Genomic DNA, 22444 nt, shown 5'->3' with positions numbered 1-22444 from the left:
AACCTGCCTCTACCAAAAATACAAAAAATAAAAATAAAAAATAAAAAAAATTAGCTGGGTGTGGTGGTGGGTGCCTGTAATCTCAGCTACTTGGGAGGCTGAGGCAGCAGAATCGCTTGAACCGGGAGGTAGAGGTTGCATTGAGCCGAGATAGCACCATTGCACTCCAGCCTTGGCGACAGTGCAAGACTGTCTCAAAACAAACAAAAACATCAACTAAAGTCAAGTGTCTTCATTTCTTGTCTCATTGAAACTGATCCTTAAATGAAACTGCTTTTGCAACAATTATTAAGAGAAATCTGGCCGGGCGCAGTGGCTCATGCTTGTAATCCCAGCACTTTGGGAGGCCAAGGCGGGCGGATCATGAGGTCAGGAAATCGAGACCACGGTGAAACCCCGTCTCTACTAAAAATAACAAAAAAATTAGCCGGGCGTGGTGGCGGGCGCCTGTAGTCCCAGCTACTCGGAGAGGCTGAGGCAGGAGAATGGCGTGAACCCGGGAGGTGGAGCTTGCAGTGAGCCGAGATTGCGCCACTGCACTCCAGCCTGGGCGACAGAGCGAGACTCTGTCTCAAAAAAAAAAAAAAGAGAAATCTGACCTAACTCTATCTTGCTTCTAACCTCACAGGATAACTGCCTTTATTAACTTTAAAACAAAGATTATAACAGTCCCTTCCTGAAACTAACCCCCTTCTTGCGTGGAGTCCAAAACCACCTCTGTAAGATTAATGAAAGGCCACAAAGTGAGGATTATGGGAGGGGCCTGAATTCTGCTAAGATGTAGGTTTAAAGGATAACTAGCCATTGTTCCTAGCTTGCCTTTCTATAATCACTTACTACTCAACAAATTTGTAACTTCCCCAATTGCTCCTATAGATAACAACGCGATTTTCAAAACCTAAGATTGGTTAAGATATTTTTCAGACTTTTGCATTCTGGCAACCAAGTGACTCCACCCGACCTGTGACTTATGCCAAGGAATGAACTCAACCAGTCCTGTTACCCGCACCCAGAAACTGTCCCAAAGACTGTTTTAAACACTCATAATTTCATCCCCAACCAATCAGTAGACCCGTTGTCTAGCTCCCTGCCTACCAAATTATTCTTAAAAATTCTGGCCTTTGAGCTTTCAGGGAAGTGGATTTGATAAATGTCTTTTGCTTGGCTGGCCCTGCAATTATTAAACTCTTTCTTTGCTGCAAAACCTGCTTTTCTGGGCAGCAGACAAGAAGAACCCATTGGACTGTTACAAAACTATCAATCAATCCTTTTGTTATGGGCTAAATTGTATCCCTCCACAATTCATGTGTTGAAGTCTTATCACCCAGTACTTCAGAATGTAACTGTATTTGCAGATAGAGTCTTTAAAGAGGTAATTAAGTTAAAATGAGATCATTGAGGTGGGTCTTATCCAATCCAACTGGTGTCCTTATAAAAAGAGGAAATTAAGACAAAGACACTCATAGAGGGACAATTATCTTTAAGCCAAGGAGAGAGGCCTTAGAAGAAACTAACCCTGCTAAGCCCCTCGATCTTAGACTTCTAGCCTCCAAAACTGTGAGGAAATAAATTTCTATCGTTTAAGACACCTAGCATGTGGTACTTTGTCCTATCAAGCAATACACCTGCAAAAGTGTGTATTACATTCCTCCCTTGGGCACTTACCTACAGCTCTTCAAGTTTTCTTGGCTATGAAGTTCCCCAGGATTGAAACGCAGATTTTCTGAGATTTAAACTGAGGTCCTTTTCTGGGGGGGGGGGGTGCCGGGAGACAGGATCTTGCTCTGTCACCCAGTCTAGAATGCAGTGGTGAGGCCATAGCTCATTTCTAACCCCAAACTCCTGGAACCAACTGACCTTCCCACCTCCATCTCCCAAGTATCTAAAACTATAGATATCACATATGTGCCACAAACCTGGCTGATTTTTTTAAATTTATTTTTTGTAGAGATGGGGCCTCTGTATATTGTCCAGGCTGGTTTTGAACTCCTGGCATCAAGTGATCCTCCTGTTTTATCCTCTCAAAGTACTGGAATTATAGGCATGAGCCACCATGCCTGGCCCAAACCCAGGTTTTATGACCACAATTCTAGTGTTTTTTTCTATTATAAAATCATAGTTTGCAATATAATGACAGGAGTGCTGTGGATAGCATTTAGGTACCAACGTAGAAGAAGACACATACATTTAGTCAGATGTTAGCTACAGAGCCCATAAATATCTCACAATTCCTCCCCTTCTGTTGTTGGCTGCAAATCAAGTCCAGCTTGGTCCCCATATTGGCAGGCTTGGGCCTCAGCTGGGTAACAGGAAGAATCCGGCCCATGAATATGGTAGGTGGGAGGACTTTGGATTGTGGCAAATAAGTAATTAGTTGCACATGTTTCTTTGTTAGTATAAAAAATTAAAAAGCATATGTATGTTGGATAATTATAGTTAGAATTAACTATTCCTTTTTTCATATTTAGCTTTGCTTTGTTTTCAGGCAAATTGTTTTATGAATGTATTCCCATTCCTATTCATTGATCCATAAAGTATATGTAGACATTTTAAAAGTATGAACCACGGTCTACTTATTTTGGTTTTCTTCAAATGAAGAATGAAAGAAACTTCTTTGAAGTGGGCAAACATCAGTTAAAATAGAAATCAGACACCTGATACAAGTGAAAAGGCAACTTTATTTCTAAAAAACATTTTATAATACTTTATGTAACTTTGAAATTACGAACATTCTGTAACAATAATAAACTTAAATTCAAAACAAGGTAGAAGCAGAGATTAAGAAGGAGATGGTAAAATGTGGGATTTGGTTCTAAGAGGATAATTCCCACTTGCCCTCTTAAGAGAAAGTGGAGTGTTTCCCAAACAGTCTGCATAGAACACTCTTTCTCCACCTCCTACCTCCCTTTGCCACTTATCTCTTAGTTCCCTGTTTAAATATCTCTTCTGGAGACAGGTCTTCCATGTATCCCAGACTTGTTAAATGTCCTTGTCATTCTTCCCCATAGTCCTTATGGCATCTTTGTGACATCACATTTGTTCTTCTTTGTTCCATGTCTCTTTTCCTGAATACGATGTGAACTCCACGACAGCTGTGATATTTGCCTTGTTCACTGCTGAATCACCAGTATCTAGCAAACTTCTTGGCACAGAGTAGGAACTTAATAAATGTTGAATGAATAAAAAAATTAAGAAATTTGTACCTTCTTTGTATGCTTAAGGCCAAAGGAGTTCGCCTCTTTCCTTTTTCTTTTCCCCAAAGCCAAGGCCTTACCCTGTTGCCCAAGCTGTAGTGCCGTAGTGTGATTATAGTTCATTGCAGCCTCAAACTCCTGGCCTCAAGTGATCCTCTCACTTCAGCCTCCCAAAGCAATAGGATTATAGAATTTTGTTTGTTAGAGTACTTGTTGAAAGAGAAACTAAGCTTTTCCTGATTCCTGGCGTTTTTATCACTTTTGATTGATGCTCCATGAGAGCAGATACTGTTTTTACTCTTCATTCTATGGTCTGGAGCCTTATGTGGCATACAGCAAGTTCAAAGATACATATACACAAATATCTCTTATAACAAAGACATATCAAATAAAATACTGGTAAATATCAATAAAAATCAGGCAAAAATATGTAAAATAAAGAGTAAAGATCAGGATGTAAACAGATTACAAATACATCAAACCTTAAATTTGATATTTCCTGGGAGTTAAAGTGAAGAGAAAAATAGTCAATTACTTATTATTATCATAAAAGACAGTTATTAGGAGAGTTTTGCTACCTTAGAGGTACCTCCTAATACATTTTCTTTATAAACGTGGTGTTAATATAGAATTCATTAAATGAGTAATAGACAAAGTTTCCAGGAACATTCCTACATCCCATATGATAACACGTTGAATGGCCACTGATGAAAGCAACGGACTTGGCATTACAATGCAAATTCAGTGAAAGCTATTCTGCAAGTGGCAGAATGGGTCAAATATGTGACCTATTGGTTGCCCAAGGTTAGAATCCCTAAAGTAAAGTTTCTAAAGCACACAGTGGGGAGATGCTTTTTAAAAATGCATATGGCCGGGCTTAGTGGCTCACGCCTGTAATCCCAGCACTTTGGGAGGCCGAGGTGGGCGGATCACCTGGGGTTAGGAGTTAAGACCAGCCTGGCCAACATGGCGAAACCCCGTCTCTACTAAAAATACAAAAATTAGCCGGGTGTGATGGTGCATGCCTGTAATCCCAGCTACACAGGAGGCCGAGACAGGAGAATCGCTTGAACCTAGGAGACGGAGTTTGCAGTGAGCCGAGATGGCGCCACTGCACTCCAGCCTGGGTAACAGAGAGAGACTCTGTCTTAAAAAAAAAAAAAAAAAAAAAGCATATGCCTCAAGAGTTTGTGGGGATTGAATGAAATGATCCATGTGAAATGTCTGGCACAAACAAAGCTTTCAGATAAGCTTTGGCTGTTAGTCCTTGTGGACTTGATCACCTAAAGAGGGTTTTTTTGTTGTTGTTGTTTTTGCTTTTTTTTTTTTTTTAATTATTATTATACTTTAAGTTCTAGGGTACATGTGCACAACGTGCAGGTTGATACATAGGTACACATGTGCCATGTTGATTTGCTGCACTCATCAACTCGTCATTTACATTAGGTATTTCTCATAATACTATCCCTCCCCCACACCCCAACCCCCCGACAGGCCCCAGTGTGTGATGTTCCCTGCCCTGTGTCCATGTGTTCTCATTGTTCAACTCCCACCTATGGGTGAGAACATGTGGTGTCTGGTTTTCTGTCCTTGTGATAGTTTGCTGAGAATGATGGTTTCCAGCTTCATCCATGTCCCTGCAAAGGACATGAACTCATCCTTTTTTATGGCTGCATAGTATTCCATGGTGTATATATGCCACTTTTTCTTAATCCAGTCTATCATTGATGGACATTTGGGTTGGTTCCAAGTCTTTGCTATTGTGAATAGTGCCGCGATAAACATATGCGTGTATGTGTCTTTAAAGTAGCATGATTTATAATCCTTTGGGTATATAGCCAGTAATGGGATCCCTGGGTCAAATGATATTTCTAGTTCTAGATCCTTGAGGAATTGCCACACTGTCTTCCACAATGGTTGAACTAATTTACATTCCCACCAACAGTGTAAAAGCATTCTTGTTTCTCCACATCCTCTCCAGCATCTGTTGTTTCCTGAGTTTTTAATGATCACCATTCTAACTGGCGTGAGATGGTGTCTCATTGTGGTTTTGATTTGCATTTCTCTGATGACCAGTGATGATGCGCATTTTTTCATGTGTCTGTTGGCTGCATAAATGTCTTCTTTTGAGAAGTGTCTGTTCATATCCTTTGCCCACTTTTTCATGGGGTTGTTTGATTTTTTCTTGTAAATTTGTTTAAGTTCTTCATAGATTCTGGATATTAGCCATTTGTCAGACGGGTAGATTGCCAAGATTTTTCTCCCATTTTGTAGGTTGCCTGTTCACTCTGATGATAGTTTCTTTTGCTGTGCAGAAGCTCTTTAGTTTAATTAGATCCCATTTGTCTATTTTGGCTTCTGTTGCCATTGGTTTTGGTTGTATTAGTCATGAAGTCTTTGCCCATGCCTACATTCTTAATGGTATTGCCTAGGTTTTCTTCTAGGGTTTTTATGGTGTTAGGTCTTATGTTTAAGTCTTTAATCCTTCTTGAGTTAATTTTTGTATATGGTGTAAGGAAGGGATCCAGTTTCAGCTTTCTACATATGGCTAGCAAGTTTTCCCAGCACCATTTATTAAATAGGGAATCCTTTCCCCATTTCTTGTTTTTGTCAGGTTTGTCAAAGATCAGATGGCTGTAGATGTGTGGTGTTGTTTCTGAGGGCTCTTTTCTGTTCCATTGGTCTATATATCTGTTTTGGTACCAGTACCATGCTGTTTTGGTTACTGTAGCCTTGTAATATAGTTTGAAGTCAGATAGCATGATGCCGCCAGTGTGTGTTACAATATAACACACACACATATATATGTTCTTTTGGCTTAGGATTGTCTTGGCTATGCGGGCTCTTTTTTGGTTCCATATGAACTTTAAAGTAGTTTTTTTCCAATTCTGTGAAGAAAGTCATTGGTAGCTTGATGGGGATGGCATTGAATCTATAAATTACTTTGGGCAGTATGGCCATTTTCACGATATTAATTCTTCCTATCCATGAGCATGGAATATTCTTCCATTTGTTTGTGTCCTCTTTTATTTCGTTGAGCAGTGGTTTGTAGTTCTCCTTGAAGAGGTCCTTCACATCCCTCGTAAGTTGTGTTCCTTGGTATTTTATTCTCTGTGTAGCAATTATGAATGGGAGTTCACTCATGATTTGACTTTCTGTTTGTCTGTTAATGGTGTATAGGAATGCTTGTGATTTTTGCACATTGATTTTGTATCCTGAGATTTTGCTGAAGTTGCTTATCAGCTTGAGATTTTGAGCTGAGACGATGAGGTTTTCTAAATATACAATCATGTCATCTGTAAACAGGGACAATTTGACTTCCTCATTTCCTAATTGAATACCATTTATTTCTTTCTCTTGCCTGATTGTCCTAGCCAGAACTTCCAACACTATGTTGAATAGGAGTGGTGAGAGAGGGCATCCTATCCTTGTCTTGTGCCGGTTTTCAAAGGGAATGCTTCCAGTTTTGCCCATTCCGTATGATATTGGCTGTGGGTTTGTCATAAATAGCTCTTATTATTTTGAGATACATTCCATCAATACCTAGCTTATTGAGAGTTTTTAGCATGAAGGGCTGTTGAATTTTGTTGAAGGCCTTTTCTGCATCTATTGAGATAATCATGTGTTTTTTGTCATTGGTTCTGTTTATGTGATGGATTATGTTTATTGATTTGTGTATGTTGAACCACCCTTGCATCCCAGGGATGAAGCCAACTTGATTGTGGTGGATAAGCTTTTTGATGTGCTGCTGGATTCGGTTTGCCAGTATTTTATTGAGGATTTTCGCATCGATGTTCATCAGGGATATTGGTCAAAAATTCTTTTTTATGTTGTGTCTCTGCCAGGCTTTGGTATTAGGATGATGCTGGCCTCATAAAATGAGTTAGGGAGGATTCCATCTTTTTCTATTGATTGGAATAGTTTCAGAAGGAATGGTACCAGCTCCTCTTTGTACCTCTGATAGAATTTGGCTGTGAATCCATCTGGTCCTGGACTTTTTTTTGGTTAGTAGGCTATTAATTATTGCCTCAATTTCAGAGCCTGTTATTGATCTTTTCAGTGATTCAACTTCTTCCTGATTTAGTCTTGGGAGGGTGTATGTGTCCAGGAATTTGTCCATTTCTTCTAGATTTTCTAGTTTATTTGTGTAGAGGTGTTTGTAGTATTCTCTCATGGTAGTTTGTATTTCTGTGGGATCGGTGGTGATATCCCCTTTATCATTTTTTATTGTGTCTATTTGATGCATCTCTCTTTTCTTCTTTATTAGTCTTGCTAGAGGTCTATCCATTTTGTTGATCTTTTCAAAAAACCAGCTCCTGGATTCACTGATTTTTTGAAGGGTTTTTTGTGTCTCTATCTCTTTCAGTTCTGCTCTGATCTTAGTTATTTCTTGCCTTCTGCTAGCTTTTGAATGTGTTTGCTCTTGCTTCTCTAGATCTTTTAATTGTGATGTTAGGGTGTCAATTTTAGATCTTTCCTGCTTTGTCTTGTGGGCATTTAGTGCTATAAATTTCCCTATACATACTTCTTTAAATGTGTCCCAGAGATTCTGGTATGTTGTACACAGACTACTTTTAACCAATCTCTTTTGAAGTTTCAAGGGATGCCTAGATATTCTTTTCTGCAGATGTAATAAAATAATAAAAATTTTATTTATCAAAATCCAAAGACAATGCTGCCCAGAAAAACATTTGGAATATGTTGGGCTACAACTGGGCTATAATTCTCAGGGAGTCTCTGTTGGGACGGGAAAATCAGCTGTTGGACTCAGGAGCCTTTGGGCAGAGGCAAAGGGTGATGAAGACAGCTCTGGAAATGAATGAGAGTCTTAGCAGGTGGTTGGGTTGATGAAATTCTTTGAGAAACAATGTAAGATATCTATACAATATAACACGCACACACACACACATATATGTTTTCATTCATGTTCCTGGCTCATAATTCCCATAGCCCTTGTTAAAATCTTTTTTTATAATGTTGGGGTGCTTTAGGCCTCAGAAATAGGCCTTAGCTAACAGAATCTCTCTCTGTGAGCTTCTCCTGCCCTCCTTTCATGTGCTCCTTTTTCTCTCCAAGGCAGTAATCTAATTTCCCCCTCTCTTTCCATAAAGAAACTCTCCAGTAAAACTGATTGAAGGTCATATGACCCCATTTGAGAAGAGGTCCTGCCCCATACCCAGGAGGAAGGACTGCTGTGCAGAGTGGCCAAGAAGAATCTGAACAGGCCCGGCTGGGTTTCTCCAACAGTCTAACAGTATTAGATTATATCCTGTTTGTCCAATCACTTCTGTGCAGTTGTTTATGCTTCAGTCATGCTTATCCAATGAGATCTCCATAAAAGACCCAAGAGGATAGGGCACAGAGAGTTTCCAGATAGCTGGACACATGGAGGTTCCTCGAGGGTGATGCACCCAGGGAGGGAGGTCATGGAATTGCCTTTCCTCTTCCCCCATACCTCACCCTATGCATCTCTTCATCTGTATCCTTTGTGATATCTTTTATAATAAACTGGAAAATGGAGGTGTTTCTCTGAGTTCTGTGAGCCACTCCAGCCAATTAATTGACCTGCTCTACCAAATTAGTTGAACCCAAGGAGGGGTGGTATCCCTGATACGTAGTCAGTAGGTTGGTCAGAAGCACAGACAAAACAACCAGGGCCTTGTGACTGGCATCCAAAGAGGGGAGCAGCCTTGGGGATAGAGCCCTCAACCTGTGGGATCTGACACTATCTCTAGGTAGATGGTGTCAGAATTGAATTGAATTAGAGGACACCCAGTTGGTGTCCGCTCCAGAACTGATTGCTTGCTTATTGGTGGAGGGAAATCTCCACACATTTGGTCACAGATGTCTTTGGTGTTGATTGTTGTGGCGTGAGAGCAGAGGAGAAACAGTTTGAGTTTTTCCTATTCAGTGCGTCACTCTTCAGATTTTTAGAAAATGATCGGGTTTTTCATGGAACCAAGTGCTGGTTAGAGTTATTTACTGGGCCAGAGCAGGAGACAGAATCCAAGAGTTCCATGAGTTGTAGGAGTGGAGACAGAAGACCAGGAGCCTTAAGAGTGGAGATAGGAAATCAAGAATTCTCAGAAGTTGTGAGTAAAACACTGGTTGTGAAGTTTAGTGATTATGGTAGCATGAAGTGAAGCTGGTTTAACCTGATTTTAAAGGGGGCTTTGTGCCTTTTATTGCACTGCTGTCTCTTAACTTCAAGCCCATTCTCATACAGTCTGTTTTGTAATAATCTGCAAACCATGATACTGCTTTGCCACCTTGTCCTCTGTGAGGATCTACCAATAAAAGATGCGAGAGGGAGACTGCACTTCTTCAACCTGGCAGTGGCAGTTTGTTCCAGAAGCAGCGGTTGAATCCAGTTTGCAGTTTTTCTAATATGGAGAGCCAGCCTTGTTGCTTTGCCTCAGAGACACTAGTACCAAGGAGCCACAGATTCCTCCTAAGAGGTCTGGGTCTTAGTCCTGCGGGGCCCCTTGTCTGATGTCAGGAATCATCATCATCCCTCTCCTCATAGGTTGAGTTTCAGCTCAGCGGAGGCCCCTTCTCCAATCTGTTCATGGTAAAGAAGGGCACACCAGTATAATACAATAGAAAAGTCTCAGTAAAGTGACCATAATAGAGACCCCAAGAAAGGGTTTTTTTTTGTTGTGTTGTTTTGTTTTGTTTTGAGATGGATTCTCGCTCTGTCACCCAGGTTGGAGTGCAGGAGTGCAGTGGCATGATCTCGGCTCACTGCAACCTCTGCCTGCTGGGTTCAAGTGATTCTCCTGCCTTGGTCTCCCAAGTAGCTGGGACTCCAGGTGCATGTCACCATACCTAGCTAATTTTTGTATTTTTAGTAGAGATGGGGTTTCACCATGTTGGTCAGGCTGGTCTCGAACTCCTGACCTCAGGTGATCTGCCTGCCTTGGTCTCCCAGAGTGCTAGGATTATAGGCGTGAGCCACCGCGCCTGGCCTAAGGGTCTTTCTTGAGATACAGGAGAGTTAGAGAGGATTTGCTGATGGGGAGATTCTCTGTCTGCTGAGGCTGGGGTGGAAGAGATGTCTTAAGGGGGACAATTTGATTCTGCCCCCTACCCCCACGTCTAAACAATCAGACCAAGGGAGAAAGCAGTATCCCCAAAAGGGCTTTGGAATACGTCACTCTTCAATCTGTAGGCTTATGGCTCATGGGTCAAATCCCACCCACAGTCTGTATGGCCAGTGAACTAAGAATGGATTTTGCTTTCTAAAAATTGTTGGAAAATAAGTCAAAAGAAGAATATTTTGTAACCTTGAAAATTTTGCAAATTCAAATTTCAATATCCATAAATGATATTTTATTGGATCACAGCCACACTAATTTGTTTCAGTATTGTCTATGGCTACTTTTATGCTACAATGGCAGAATTTAGTAGTACAATAGAGACCGTGTGCCCACAAAGATGAAAATATTTACTCTCTGGCCTTTTACGGAAAAAGTTTGTGGATCACCGTGCAGAAGAAGGAAAGGATGGAGTCTAAGACGGAGGCAGATTGGGATTAGCCCTTCAGGGAGATCAGTTAAGATGCCAAAAGTGGATAATGTGTTTGTGTGTCTTCTTAGCGGCCCCTCTGAGAGATTGTGTAATAGGTTTATCAGGATGCTAGGTATTTTCCTCAGTGGGAAATAAAAAGAAATGGTGAAAAATCATTTATCTGCATTTTGGGTAAATTCTCTTGGTGGGAAAAATAATTTGAAGTGGATACAAGACTATATTTTTCAGTTGGCCAGGTGCAGGGTCACCTGTGGGGCACATAGGCTTTCAAATGTAGTAGCACATAGGCAGGGTGGCTTGGAGAGAGTTAATGGTAGAATCAGCAAGATGGTGATGGAATGTTGTGTAGTGTGACGGTCCTGGGGGAACTCTTATTCCTCGTCACTGACTTTCCCTAGAGGAGAGGAGGCTTCTGCTCCTCTTTCTGACAGTGAACACTTCTGGTTTCTTTCCCTACTTCTATCTATTGGGACCACCTTACCAGTGGATGGGGCTACCGTACTTTCAAAACAAGATACAGGCTCAGCTCTGGTTTTCTTTCTCTCTTGCCTGTCTCATGGATCACCAAGAAGGGCAGTGGGCTTTATTCTGCTTGCTGCCCCAAGATGGTGAGATTCTGGGGTAAGAATCTGTTTCGGCATGCTTTCCAAAGGCAGCCCTGGAAATTGATCATTCTCTCCATTCCTCTGACTTTATCTGTAAGATAGGCGTTAGTCTGGCTGGGTATATACAGTTAGATTTGCAGATCTACCTTTCCCCACAGGTAGGTCCCAAGGTGCACATTCACAGAGAGGTAGGCCCTAGTCTCATTTTTAGTGTAGTTTTAGCAGGGATTTTGTGGGATATAAGACCCTTACATGACTCATAATAAAGATGATATGCTAATGAGATACTCGTTTGATTCCTTGTGTCTGTGTTCAGCTAATTATAACTTGGAGGGATGGGTGATTGGTGTTCTGTGGCCTTCAACATTCATGGCCATGAATCTTCAGAAAAATTGTAAATATAATACACTTGGTGTTTGGGTTCCCTCAGGAAGATGATGAGGGACAGAGTTTGTGCCATGTGGCCATGTGGAGAAGAACTTTAATGTCATGCAGGAAGCAAGAACCTGCTCTTCTATCCAGATGTCTAGTATTTTCATATTCTGTAACCTGAAGCTGTTGACTTCATAGTCCTAGTGATGCAGAGTAACTTCAGAACTTGAGATGGAGAAAGTAAATATCTTCTAAATCTACTTCATAAATCACAGAGTTATCTTCTTATTTCAGCTCTGTTGATAACTTCATGTTATAAGACATTATCTTTTCTTCTTCTTCACTGAAAACAGACCTTGGTATATAATTCTAAGATTGATCTGGATTAATGGTCCTTCAATTTCTTTTATGTTTCCAAAGACTTTTGTGTGTGTGTGCAAACACTTCTATACAAAAACTAGTATTTGCTTCACTTCCCCCTTCTAATCTCAACCCCTAGTCCCTTCTTTTATTAATCAGCCCCTAGAAGAGTGACTTGCAGTATGTGTATATTAGAGCAAAAATTCTTGCCAAAAAGTATCCAGAAGTAGATTTATATCAGAATTTGAAATATAAGGGATTCAGAGATTCTGCAGGACTTATAATATCTTCTTACGGTGTTACTATAGAATTAAATAAAATGAGAGAAAGTAAAGGATATAGTATCATTCCTGGCACAAAATGCACATTTACTATTATTATTATTTTATTTTATTTATTTATTTTTTTTGAGATGGAGTCTCTCTCTGTCACCCAGGCTGAAGTGCAGTGGCACGATCTCCGCTCACTGCAAGCTCCACCTCCTGGGCTCACACCATTCTCCTGGCTCAGCCTCCTGAGTAGCTGGGACTACAGGCGCCTGCCACCATGCCCGGCTAATTTTTAGTATTTTTAGTAGAAATGGAGTTTCTCTGTGTTAGCCAGGATGGTCCCGATCTCCTGACCTCGTGATCCGCCCACCTTGGCCTCCCCAAAGTGCTAGGATTACTGGCATGAGTCACCACGACCGGCCTAGATTTGCTATTATTAGTACTGTCCATTGAGAATAGCGGAGATAGATTTAAAAACCCGAAAAAATATGTATTTATTTTATAATTAAAAACAAAATAGAGGGTGGCCGAGGTGGGTAGATAACTTGAGATCAGGAGTTTGAAACCAGCCTGACCAACATGGTGAAATCCTGTCTCTACTAAAAATACAAAAATTGGCCGGGTGTGGTGGTGGGCGCCTGTAATCCCAGCTACTGGGGAGGCTGAGGCTCAAGAATCACTTGAACCCAGGAGCAGAGGTTGCAGTGAGCTGAGACCGTGCCATTGCACTCCAGTCTTGGCAACAGAGTCAGACTCTGTCTCAAAAAATCAAATCAAATAAAAACAGAATAGAAACCTCAAATCTATCTCCATACTTAATTTCTAGCTTCAGTGATGCAAATGACTTAATGGACTAAGACCACGTTTCATCACAGGCATAGAATATTATGGCTGGCAAGGCCAGTGGAAGGCATCCGACATAACTTCTTCATTTTACTTATGCACACACTGAGATAGAGATTGTCTAATTGGTTCCCAAGATTCTATCACTCTTTTCATTATTCACAGATGCAAAACATCTTGATGAAATCTGGGTGTTTAAAAGAGCTGGATATTTATTTTGGCCTCTGTAGATTTTTAAAAGAATGTTTTCACTTTTATTTTGCATGTTAGTCCCCATGTAGCCAACGCCTTTATCCTCTTCAACAAAAAGCTATGAGGTGCAGTCACTGCAATGTCTAAAGAAAAACAAAGTTATGAGGTCACTAAAACCAAAGAGTTTGAAGCTGAAAAATTGGGTTTGATTATCATATGTCAGTAGAATGCCTGAACTGTGGAACTGATTCTTAGAGTAAATCATTACTAATGGTTTTCCCATTGGGGATGGGGGTTGCATGATTTCGATAAGATGACTTGGGGCCTGCAGTCACCAACTCATCCATGATTAAATGTTGCTTGTGAAAACTGTGGGTGATTTTCAGTTCTGACCAATTGAATACTTACAGTATATTCTGGGAAAGGTGTGTTTTGCTTAGGTGGCAACATTAGGAAAAAGGAAGAAGGATTTCCCTATGCCATTTTCAAAATGAATATGATGGCTCCTTATCTCTGGTTTCTCTCATTGGTCTGCTAGTCCCATTATGTCAGGGATTATATTATTATAACATAGATTATCTTATTAAAACAGATTCTAACACAGGAAACAAAACCAAAATGAATTAAAAAACTATGCTAGCCAAAATCTACATACTTCAGGAAACCTCCAATAAATAGCCATAATTTACCTAATATTTTGAATCATTGAAATGAAATCTCAGAACACAATGAATTCCATAAAAATGTTTTAATATACTCTTGTTACTTATCTCTAAATGCCTTTTAAGTTTCCCCCAGTTATTTATTTAAAATCTTTGCCTAGAGCAGACAGTTTCGGATTTGAGCCTTGGCTCAGTTAGTTTCTATCCCTATTATCTTGCGGGTAATCAGTTTCCTCATCTCCAAAATAGGGATGAAAATGGTCCTATCTCATTCGATTGTTGCAAGGCTTAATGAGAACATGGAAAGCACTTAGCATAGTGTCTAGTACGTAGTAACTACTCATCAAATGTATGCAATAATTATTGTCGTCCATTTCGCTTTTCCATGGGGGGCAGGAACGTATATTGGGAAGCACATGGTGTCTGGAGTGAGTCTGTTCTGGGGTCTAGTTCTGAGTCAGCCATTTACTCCATGTGGCATCTTGATTTCCTCATTCCTAAAATGGATATAATAATATCCAGTTCACTGAGTTGTTGTAAGCACAGTGCCTATTAAGTCCTCTTCTTACCAATCAATTATCAAAAAGTGAACATTTATGAAGTCTATTCCAAGGACAGTGCAAAGCACAAGGTGTAACAGGAAGTTTTAATAGAAAACGCGCGTTCTCCACTACGGCCAAGGAGAGCATCTAACAAGTCATGCCAACCATGCACAATGAATTGCTGATGATATATGCAAATTAAAGTGGATCTCTAATCCATGCCCATTTATATTTTTCGAGTGTGGATGTGGATAAATTTTCAATGAGAGCCTTTTTCCTGGTATTCTTACAAGTCAGCAGATCTCCAAAGCCCAACTAAAATATGGGCTGATTAAAGACTCTAGAAAAACTGGAACAGTCGCAAACTGCTCGGTGGCCAGTGCCACAGAAACTAGGACGAAACGAGCCTCTTCTTTCTAACCAAGGGCAGATCTCAGGCTTTCTCGAGGAGGTAAAGCGGAAGGGTGAAATGCCTGTCAAGTTGCCTAGACTATGATGGAAGCGGTGGCCAAAGGGCCCCTCCCCAGTGTCACCAGCCTCCCCATTCCTGTCATGGAGGATTTTCCTCAGGCGTCGTGACAGACCCGAGGCGTGTCGCCGGGGCCCGCCGGGCCGAGGAAGAGCCGACGCAGCCCGGGGAACTCCAGTCCTCACACGGTTAACGCTCTTCCAAGGAGAGTGGAGGAGGGAGGAGGGAGGGTCCCCGCCCACGAGAACGAAGAGAATCTCAGGGCCGAAGCCCCGCCTCAGCCGGCCCGGCCCCTCCCCGCCAGCCCGCCGCCCAACTCTGGCCGCACCAGGGGCCGCACCTGCCCGCGCGCACACGCCCCCCGCGCGCCAGGCCTCGCCGCCGCCGCCGCCCTCGGCACGCGCCCGCTGCGGCTCGCCCGCACCGCCCTGCCTCGGCGCGGGCCACGGCGCACGAGCCGCCGCCGCCGCCGCGCTCCTCCCCGCCGCGGACGCCGCCCCCGCGTAACCGCCGAAGAAGCCGAGGCGAGCCCGGGTCGGGCGCGAGGGCGCGCTGGTCGCTGCTGCCACCGCGGGTGTTCCCTGCGCTTCCGCTCCAGCGAGGACTCTCTCTGCCGCCTCCTCCTCCTCCTCCTCCGACCTCAGTCCTCACCACCCTCCTCCCGCTCCTCAAAAGCACCCCCGAGTCCCCACCCCCTCACGCCCCACCCGCGGGAACGAGGCCTCAGGAATTCAGGGGAGTGGCTGTGGGGGCGCGTCGCGGCTCCCAGCTCGGCCAGCCCCTCTTTCAAGACATGGTCTGATCCCCATTGTAAAAGCTGCGCCCCAAGAGGAGGAGAGAGTGGTGCTCCCTGCCTGGGGCTGCAGGGAGCTCTCCGTGCTGAAGCTCTTGCATTATTTTAGGGTGGGGCGAGGAGGGCCCTAGATTTTGGGGAGTGGGGGTGGGTGGGGAGGAGGACCCGAGGGGGGCAAGGACTCTGTGGGGGAGTCGGTGAGAGACTATGGGGAAGGACCAGGAGCTGCTGGAAGCTGCTCGCACTGGAAATGTGGCTCTGGTGGAGAAACTCCTGTCTGGCAGGAAAGGAGGGATCCTGGGCGGTGGATCCGGACCCTTGCCCCTGTCTAATCTGCTAAGGTAAGGAAGGGCACCAGCTCCGGGGTTGGCACACCTCATTATGCATTGTGATGGATATACGTCCTCCTCCTCACGGTTATTGCACCTGGTGGCTGCCAGCGATTCATTCTTAAATTAGGTAGGAAAACAGACTGCGTGTATGGAGAGGAGGTATGAGCCTCCCAGTCAGATTGATGCCTTAGATTCTTTGAGTAATTTTAAAATAGCCTTCCATCAATGCGTCAGTAAGCTACTTTTCCTCTGAGCCCTGGTGCAGAACTTGTACATGTACTAGTGTTGCTTGAAGAAAATCGACCTTCCGCCCGCTTTCCGTCAACGTTTATTATGTATTTGCAGCTTTGAACCCAGCCTTTTTTGTCTAGTTAAATGAAATTGGCAGAGAATCTCTTGCGTGCATGCAATTACCCTGCAAAAGCCACAGCCTTCGGTGGCTCCTACCTTCTCTTGCAGAAGGCGTTTGCTGTGTGGTGGGTTATGATCCCACAAAATGAAGTGAGTGAGCCTTCTTTCTGGTGAGATGTCCTCAGTACAGGGTGTGTATAAAACTTGATGAGGCAGGTTAGGCAGCCCCAGCAATACTTTCAGTTACCTGGACATAGCTGAGTGAAACTTGGTTATTATAGCTCAGGATGAAGGATGCCAGGTCGGTATTGGGATAGTGTGTATGGAGTACAGTAGAGGCCTTATAACGTGAAGATGTTGTAGATGAGACTGGTATTGCTTGGAGAATCTTTCTAAGATGACATTTTAAAAAAGTGTCAAGGTCTTCATTCAGCAGTACCTTGGAAATAGCGGGGTTGATTTGCATACTTGAGAAACTATTAAAAGTTGTATTGATGGACAAATGAAATCAACTGGGAAGGAGGAAGCCTGGAGAGTATTCACTAGATAAAATTCAAGGGAAGCTCTTTAGTTTCTAAAATCGTGGCTATCCAATTTATCCTGGATATTTTTGGAGTCATCAATTGTCATTCATATCTTCGCCTTAAAACATCTCTTGGATAATCCTACTATAGTAGTAAAAATTTTAAAAAGCCCAAGTGATTTCCCTGGTTTTTTAAAAACTGTTCCATGCTACCCTTGACAAGTGCTTAATAGAAACTTTTGGGTGATGACATTGCGTTCTTTACACAAGTTCTCATAGGTTGTGGTGGTCAGACAGTGCAATTAATTATAGGACTAGCTAAAAGGGAAAATGAAAAGTTTCTATTACAGTGAAATAAATTGAGTTGAAAAATAGTTGATGGGATTTTAAAAAGCCCCATATGTTATTCTATATACTCGTTGACAGTGACATTTTATTGGAATGATAGTTCATGTCAGAAGAATGAATATTTATGGGACATTTTTTCAGTCTCATAGAGATGACTTGTGTGTACTCCCTTGTTAAATAATCTTCACTTTCAAACACAGGTAGACAATGTGTGCATATTTCAGATTGCAGCTCTAATAATTGCCTGTAGTCACATGTAGTTTATATAAAAGCAGTTTATCTCTTTACAGTTTTAAGTTACAGGTAAAATAAGAATGTTTGCCAGTGGATCCGTCAGTTATAAAAATGATTATGTCTAGAAACTGGTATGCTGAAAGAGTTTTCTCAAAATAAACAATTTCTTTGGGAAAACATGAGGAATTCTTTGAGAACAGTGAGAACTTCACTTAATTTTATTATGATAAATCATATTTTAAAAACACTGTTTGTGACAAAACTCAAAAGCAAACATCCTTTAAATACTCCTTTCCAAGCTGTGATTTTTTTTATTTTAAAGAATAGATGTCAAGTTTTAGGGATAAAACACCAAGTATTTAATGTTAGTGAACACTAAAGTATCAAAATAGTGACCCACAGTGTATATCTTGAGTGAGAGGTTTTCTCTTTTGCTGGTGTTGTCAAAGGTAGCAGTAGTAGCTCTACAACAAAGATTGCACATAGAAAAACAAAAGTAAACAATGTGTGTTTATTAGAGTACTTCGAACCAAGTTGTAAAAATCACAAACAAAACCAATAACCTTTAAACTTGCTTTTATCCATCTTATACTGAATAAACAGTGTCTGAAGAAAATGAGAGTTGAAATTGTATTCTTTGGGTGATCATTTGCATAAAATGACATTCCTAAGAAGGCACATTTTATTTAGTTGTCACTTTATTTCAAAAATGATTGTCACCAGAAATTTATTGGCAGGATAATGGAAAATGTGTCCCCCTATCAAACATAATGACACTTTGAAATTTCTTAATGTTTTAGAAGGAACTGTAGAACATGTTTGGCACTTTTTCCCCGCTTGCTTTATTACCTGGGTTGTGTAATAATGGTGTCAGACCCTATGCTAAGTGCTTACATGTGTCGTCTCGTTTAATTCTTGTGTCAGCCTTAGGAGGTCCATTCTCATTTCACAGATGAAGGAATAAAAAGATAAGATTAAGGACTTGCCCATGGTCACTTAATTAATAATGGCAAAGATTTGAAAATCTGTGATTCAGATTTGCTTTACCACATTTTATTTTATTTTATTTTTTTTTGAGACGGAGTCTCGCTCTGTCGCCCAGGCTGGAGTGCAGTGGCGCGATCTCGGCTCACTGCAAGCTCCGCCTCCCGGGTTCACGCCATTCTCCTGCCTCAGCCTCTCCAAGTAGCTGGGACTACAGGCGCCCGCCACCACGCCCGGCTAATTTTTTTGTATTTTTAGTAGAGACGGGGTTTCACCGTGGTCTCGATCTCCTGACCTCGTGATCCACCCGCCTCGGCCTCCCAAAGTGCTGGGATTACAAGCGTGAGCCACCGTGCCCGGCCAACTTTACCACATTTTAAGTCTCATTCATTGAATCTGTTTTATTCACAAAAGTTTAAAGGTGTGTGGCCAATTTAGACAGTCCAATCTGAACATTTTTTGCTATGAAGAATAATTTGAAATTCCTTAAATTTTGGTATTTTTTTTAGTTAAAAAAATCTCACAACTGCCCTTTGAGGGTTCACTAGACAAGAACTTTTCTGAAGATGCTTCTGATTACTTCTTAGCTACTGATAATAAGAAATTATCCTTTCAACAGTAACTATATAATGGGGAATCAGGTATGCTTTTGGGTGGCACTGCAATTTTCAGCAAATGTAAGAATGCCATTGAATAAATTAAAAAACCTCTCTAAGCCTCACTATTCTATCAGAGTGGAAATAGTAATAATAGTACCTATCATATAAGATTGTTATAAGGATTAAATGAAGTATAAAGTAACGAATGCAAAACATTTAGCATATAAGTGTTCATCATTAGTCTTAATATTTTTCATGCACCTCTAAAGCACTTGACTCTATTCTTTAAGGCCTTAATGACTAAAGATTTGCTTCATATTGGACTGGGAGTAAATTTCCCATAAGAATCATAGAATCTTCAAATAGAGAGGGATCTTTCTTCCAACTTCTCACTTAGTGCAGAAATTTTCTCTGTAACATTTCTTACCTGTTAGTTATTCCAGCCCTGTTAAACCTTCCAATGACTAGATCCATTCCATTTTTGACAGCTGTGATTATTTTAAAATTTTTCTTTTCATTGAGCTAAAATCCACTTCCCTGTGAGTTTCAGCAGTTGGTAGTAGATTGGCTGTATGGGTCAATATAAAGTAGTCTAATTCATCTGCCAGGATAGTTCTTTGGGTGCATGTATTTTTGTTTTCTTATAAATCTTTATTTTTCATGGAAAAGCTATCATCTCTATTAACCTTTTATATGGCAAGACAGCATAGATGTTAAGAACTTAGTTTTCATACTTTTCACTACTCTCTCTTCCTTCTTTACATATTCTCAAATTTTGCAATGACCCTCTTAAAATATGGTGACTAGAAATTAACAAAATGCAGTAGATGTCCTTTGACCAGAGTAGAACATTATGGCTGAATAAAAAAACCAAGACAACAGGTTACAAGAAGCATTTATGGTATGATCTTATTTTTGCAAGAAAAAATAAGTTTGTGTGAACACTTATAATGTGCTTAAGAAGTCTGGAATGATAAGATGCCAAAATGAAGATAGTATTCATCTTTGAGTGGTGGAATTGTGGGTGGGCTTTATTTTCAGTGTTCTGTAATGAATATGTATTATGTAATTAAAATAAAATAGCTATTAAAACATGATACAATGAAATTATTATCTCTTTATTATTGATCTAAGACCTACCTACAGGGTCAAGATTTTCTGGGCCATGTAATGGTGTTGGCTCATGTTGAGCCATAGTCAATTAAAATTTCCTGGTATTTTTTTTTTTTCAATGAGTTGTGAAGCCAGGTCCCCTTTCTGGTACTTTTGAAAGTGTTGATTGAGCTTAAATTATTCCTGTTCCATTTTATCTGATTTGTTTTAGGTTGTATTTGTAATTTCTCTAGATCTTTTTGACTCTTTTTTGTCTTCTTTCTGACTCTTGAGTCTGTCTTTCAGCATATTAACTTCTCTCTTCTGTATCGTCCAGAGATTTAATAAGCATGTTTTCTATAACCTAAATTCAACACACTGTGCTATATCCCCTAAGCACCTCTCTTCAACTTAGTATAAATTTAAAAGTAGCAGTCTTTACTCATGGTATTTCTACCAGGATTGAAGTCACGTAATAGACATCAGCTGTTTCTCTCCATTGTTCCTGTGAGAATATTGTGAGGCATTTCATCTACTGCCTTTCTAAATTCACACTGTATTTAAAGTGTATGGCATTCCTTTGATCTATCCTTTACATTCTATCAAAATCAGTCTACTTTATTATGGCTTGTTTCTGGCAGTGAGCCATTGGTAATTCCTAGTATTGCTGAAAATTCCTTCTACCCTCTTGCATCTAATTCTTCTGGGTCTGGATATGCATACTTATTTAAAGCAGCTTACTGTCCCTTATGGTCTCTGTTTGGACCTTCAGTAATCTCCTGAAATTATTTGTTTATCCCTTCTGATTTGAAAATGGTTCTCAACAGGGAAAATAGAAGCAAAATAAAAGTTGGGAAGAATTAGATTCTTGGCATTGTTAGATATCATAGAAGATTATCTTGTGGTTTAAAACTACCCACAGTTTTCCTTTTATTCTGTCAGAACTGAAGGTTAAATTAGTGAACTATTACACCTCTTTTCTCTTTTTCAAACTTAGCTAAAAAGGACATTAGCGTTTTTCCTGGATAAGTGTGTATTTCTTTTTTTGTGTTTGCTTGCAGTTATACCTCTTACTACCCCCTTTCATCCTTAAAGAAATCTGAGCTCATCAGAGCACTAAAATTGAGTTGCCTGCCTCCTTTTCTTCCTCCACATTTTATGTGAAATTTCAGTTTATTTAACATATCTTTTATGAGACAGCTGCAAAATCTTAAAAAAAAAACTCTCTTCCTTTGGCACAACTACCTTTTATTCTAAACAAAACTAATTTCCATTTAAAATGTATATTTAATTAATTTTTTGCTGAGTATAGGATAGAGAATTATTTGTGTTTTAATACAGTGATAAAACTTTATTAATGCCTCAATTTATTTGATTTTCTTAATGCCTCGAAGAGTTGAGTTTTATCTAAGGTGTATTTAGTAAACTCTTGTCAGAAATAAATAATACAGTTCTTAAGATCCCCATGTGAAAAAGAAGATCAATAATAAGTGGAGCAAAACAATCTTCTGGTCACCAAAAACATAAAAACCAGAGAGCTTATAATTTTTCAGATTTAGGATTCAGCTCATGACATTTTGGTGATGAGTACAAGGAGATAACAGACAACTAGGAAGTACTGTAGTTTTCACAACTATTTGGGCAATTGTGGTTTTATTGGGACTCCAATATAAGAAACTCACTTTCAGGGAAATTGCATTGGTTAAATGGAATAAATCACAAATAGAGCAGTTAAGCTCCATGAAAATGTTATATATATAAAAATAGTCAAGTTGCAAGTGGGTTATCTATTTTAGATAGTAATGATGTTTGAAGTGGTGATTGCACCATTATGTTCAGGGAGCTGTATCTGCCAGAGTGAACAGTGCCAGCTGCATGATGGGGAGTAAGGAGAAAGGAGGGTGAATTTTGGTATTGACCTCTTTCTCCACTGAGCAGGGTTTTCAGCTCCCTTTTCAAAACACTGAGGGTGATATGTAGCAGTGAACTAGGGCAGCCAGCCAGTGACTACTACTCAACCTGTCCATCCACTGCACAGTTTCTTGTGTGACTCGATTTCTTACAGATGACAAAGGCCGATGCAAGTCTTCACTGACATTAAGGCAGAAGCATATAATATTTATTAGTGCCTCTACTGACTTTAGCAACTT

The 22444-nt window shown here is 40.7% G+C and overlaps 1 protein-coding gene across 7 annotated transcripts in view; it reads left to right on the top strand.

Annotated features, from left to right (window-relative positions):
- Positions 1-15340: 15340 nt before the first annotated feature.
- Positions 15341-22444, top strand: part of ANKS1B (ankyrin repeat and sterile alpha motif domain containing 1B) — a 1261284-nt gene continuing 1254180 nt past the window's right edge. For 2 of the 7 annotated variants that reach the window (XM_055238636.2, XM_055238632.2), the window contains exon 1: positions 15549-16172. In XM_055238636.2, coding sequence (XP_055094611.1) covers positions 16039-16172 — 134 coding nt within the window. In that variant the 5' untranslated portion in view covers positions 15549-16038. Of the gene's footprint in view, positions 16173-22444 lie in introns of all 7 variants that reach the window. The other 5 variants (XM_055238634.2, XM_055238631.2, XM_055238630.1 and 2 more) reach the window with 4 other exon arrangements.

This window comes from Symphalangus syndactylus, chromosome 13 (assembly GCF_028878055.3).
Source record: "Symphalangus syndactylus isolate Jambi chromosome 13, NHGRI_mSymSyn1-v2.1_pri, whole genome shotgun sequence".
Lineage (NCBI taxonomy): Eukaryota > Metazoa > Chordata > Mammalia > Primates > Hylobatidae > Symphalangus > Symphalangus syndactylus.
The sequence above is the reverse complement of the archived record's forward strand: the minus strand, read 5'-3'. Positions and strand labels throughout refer to the sequence as shown.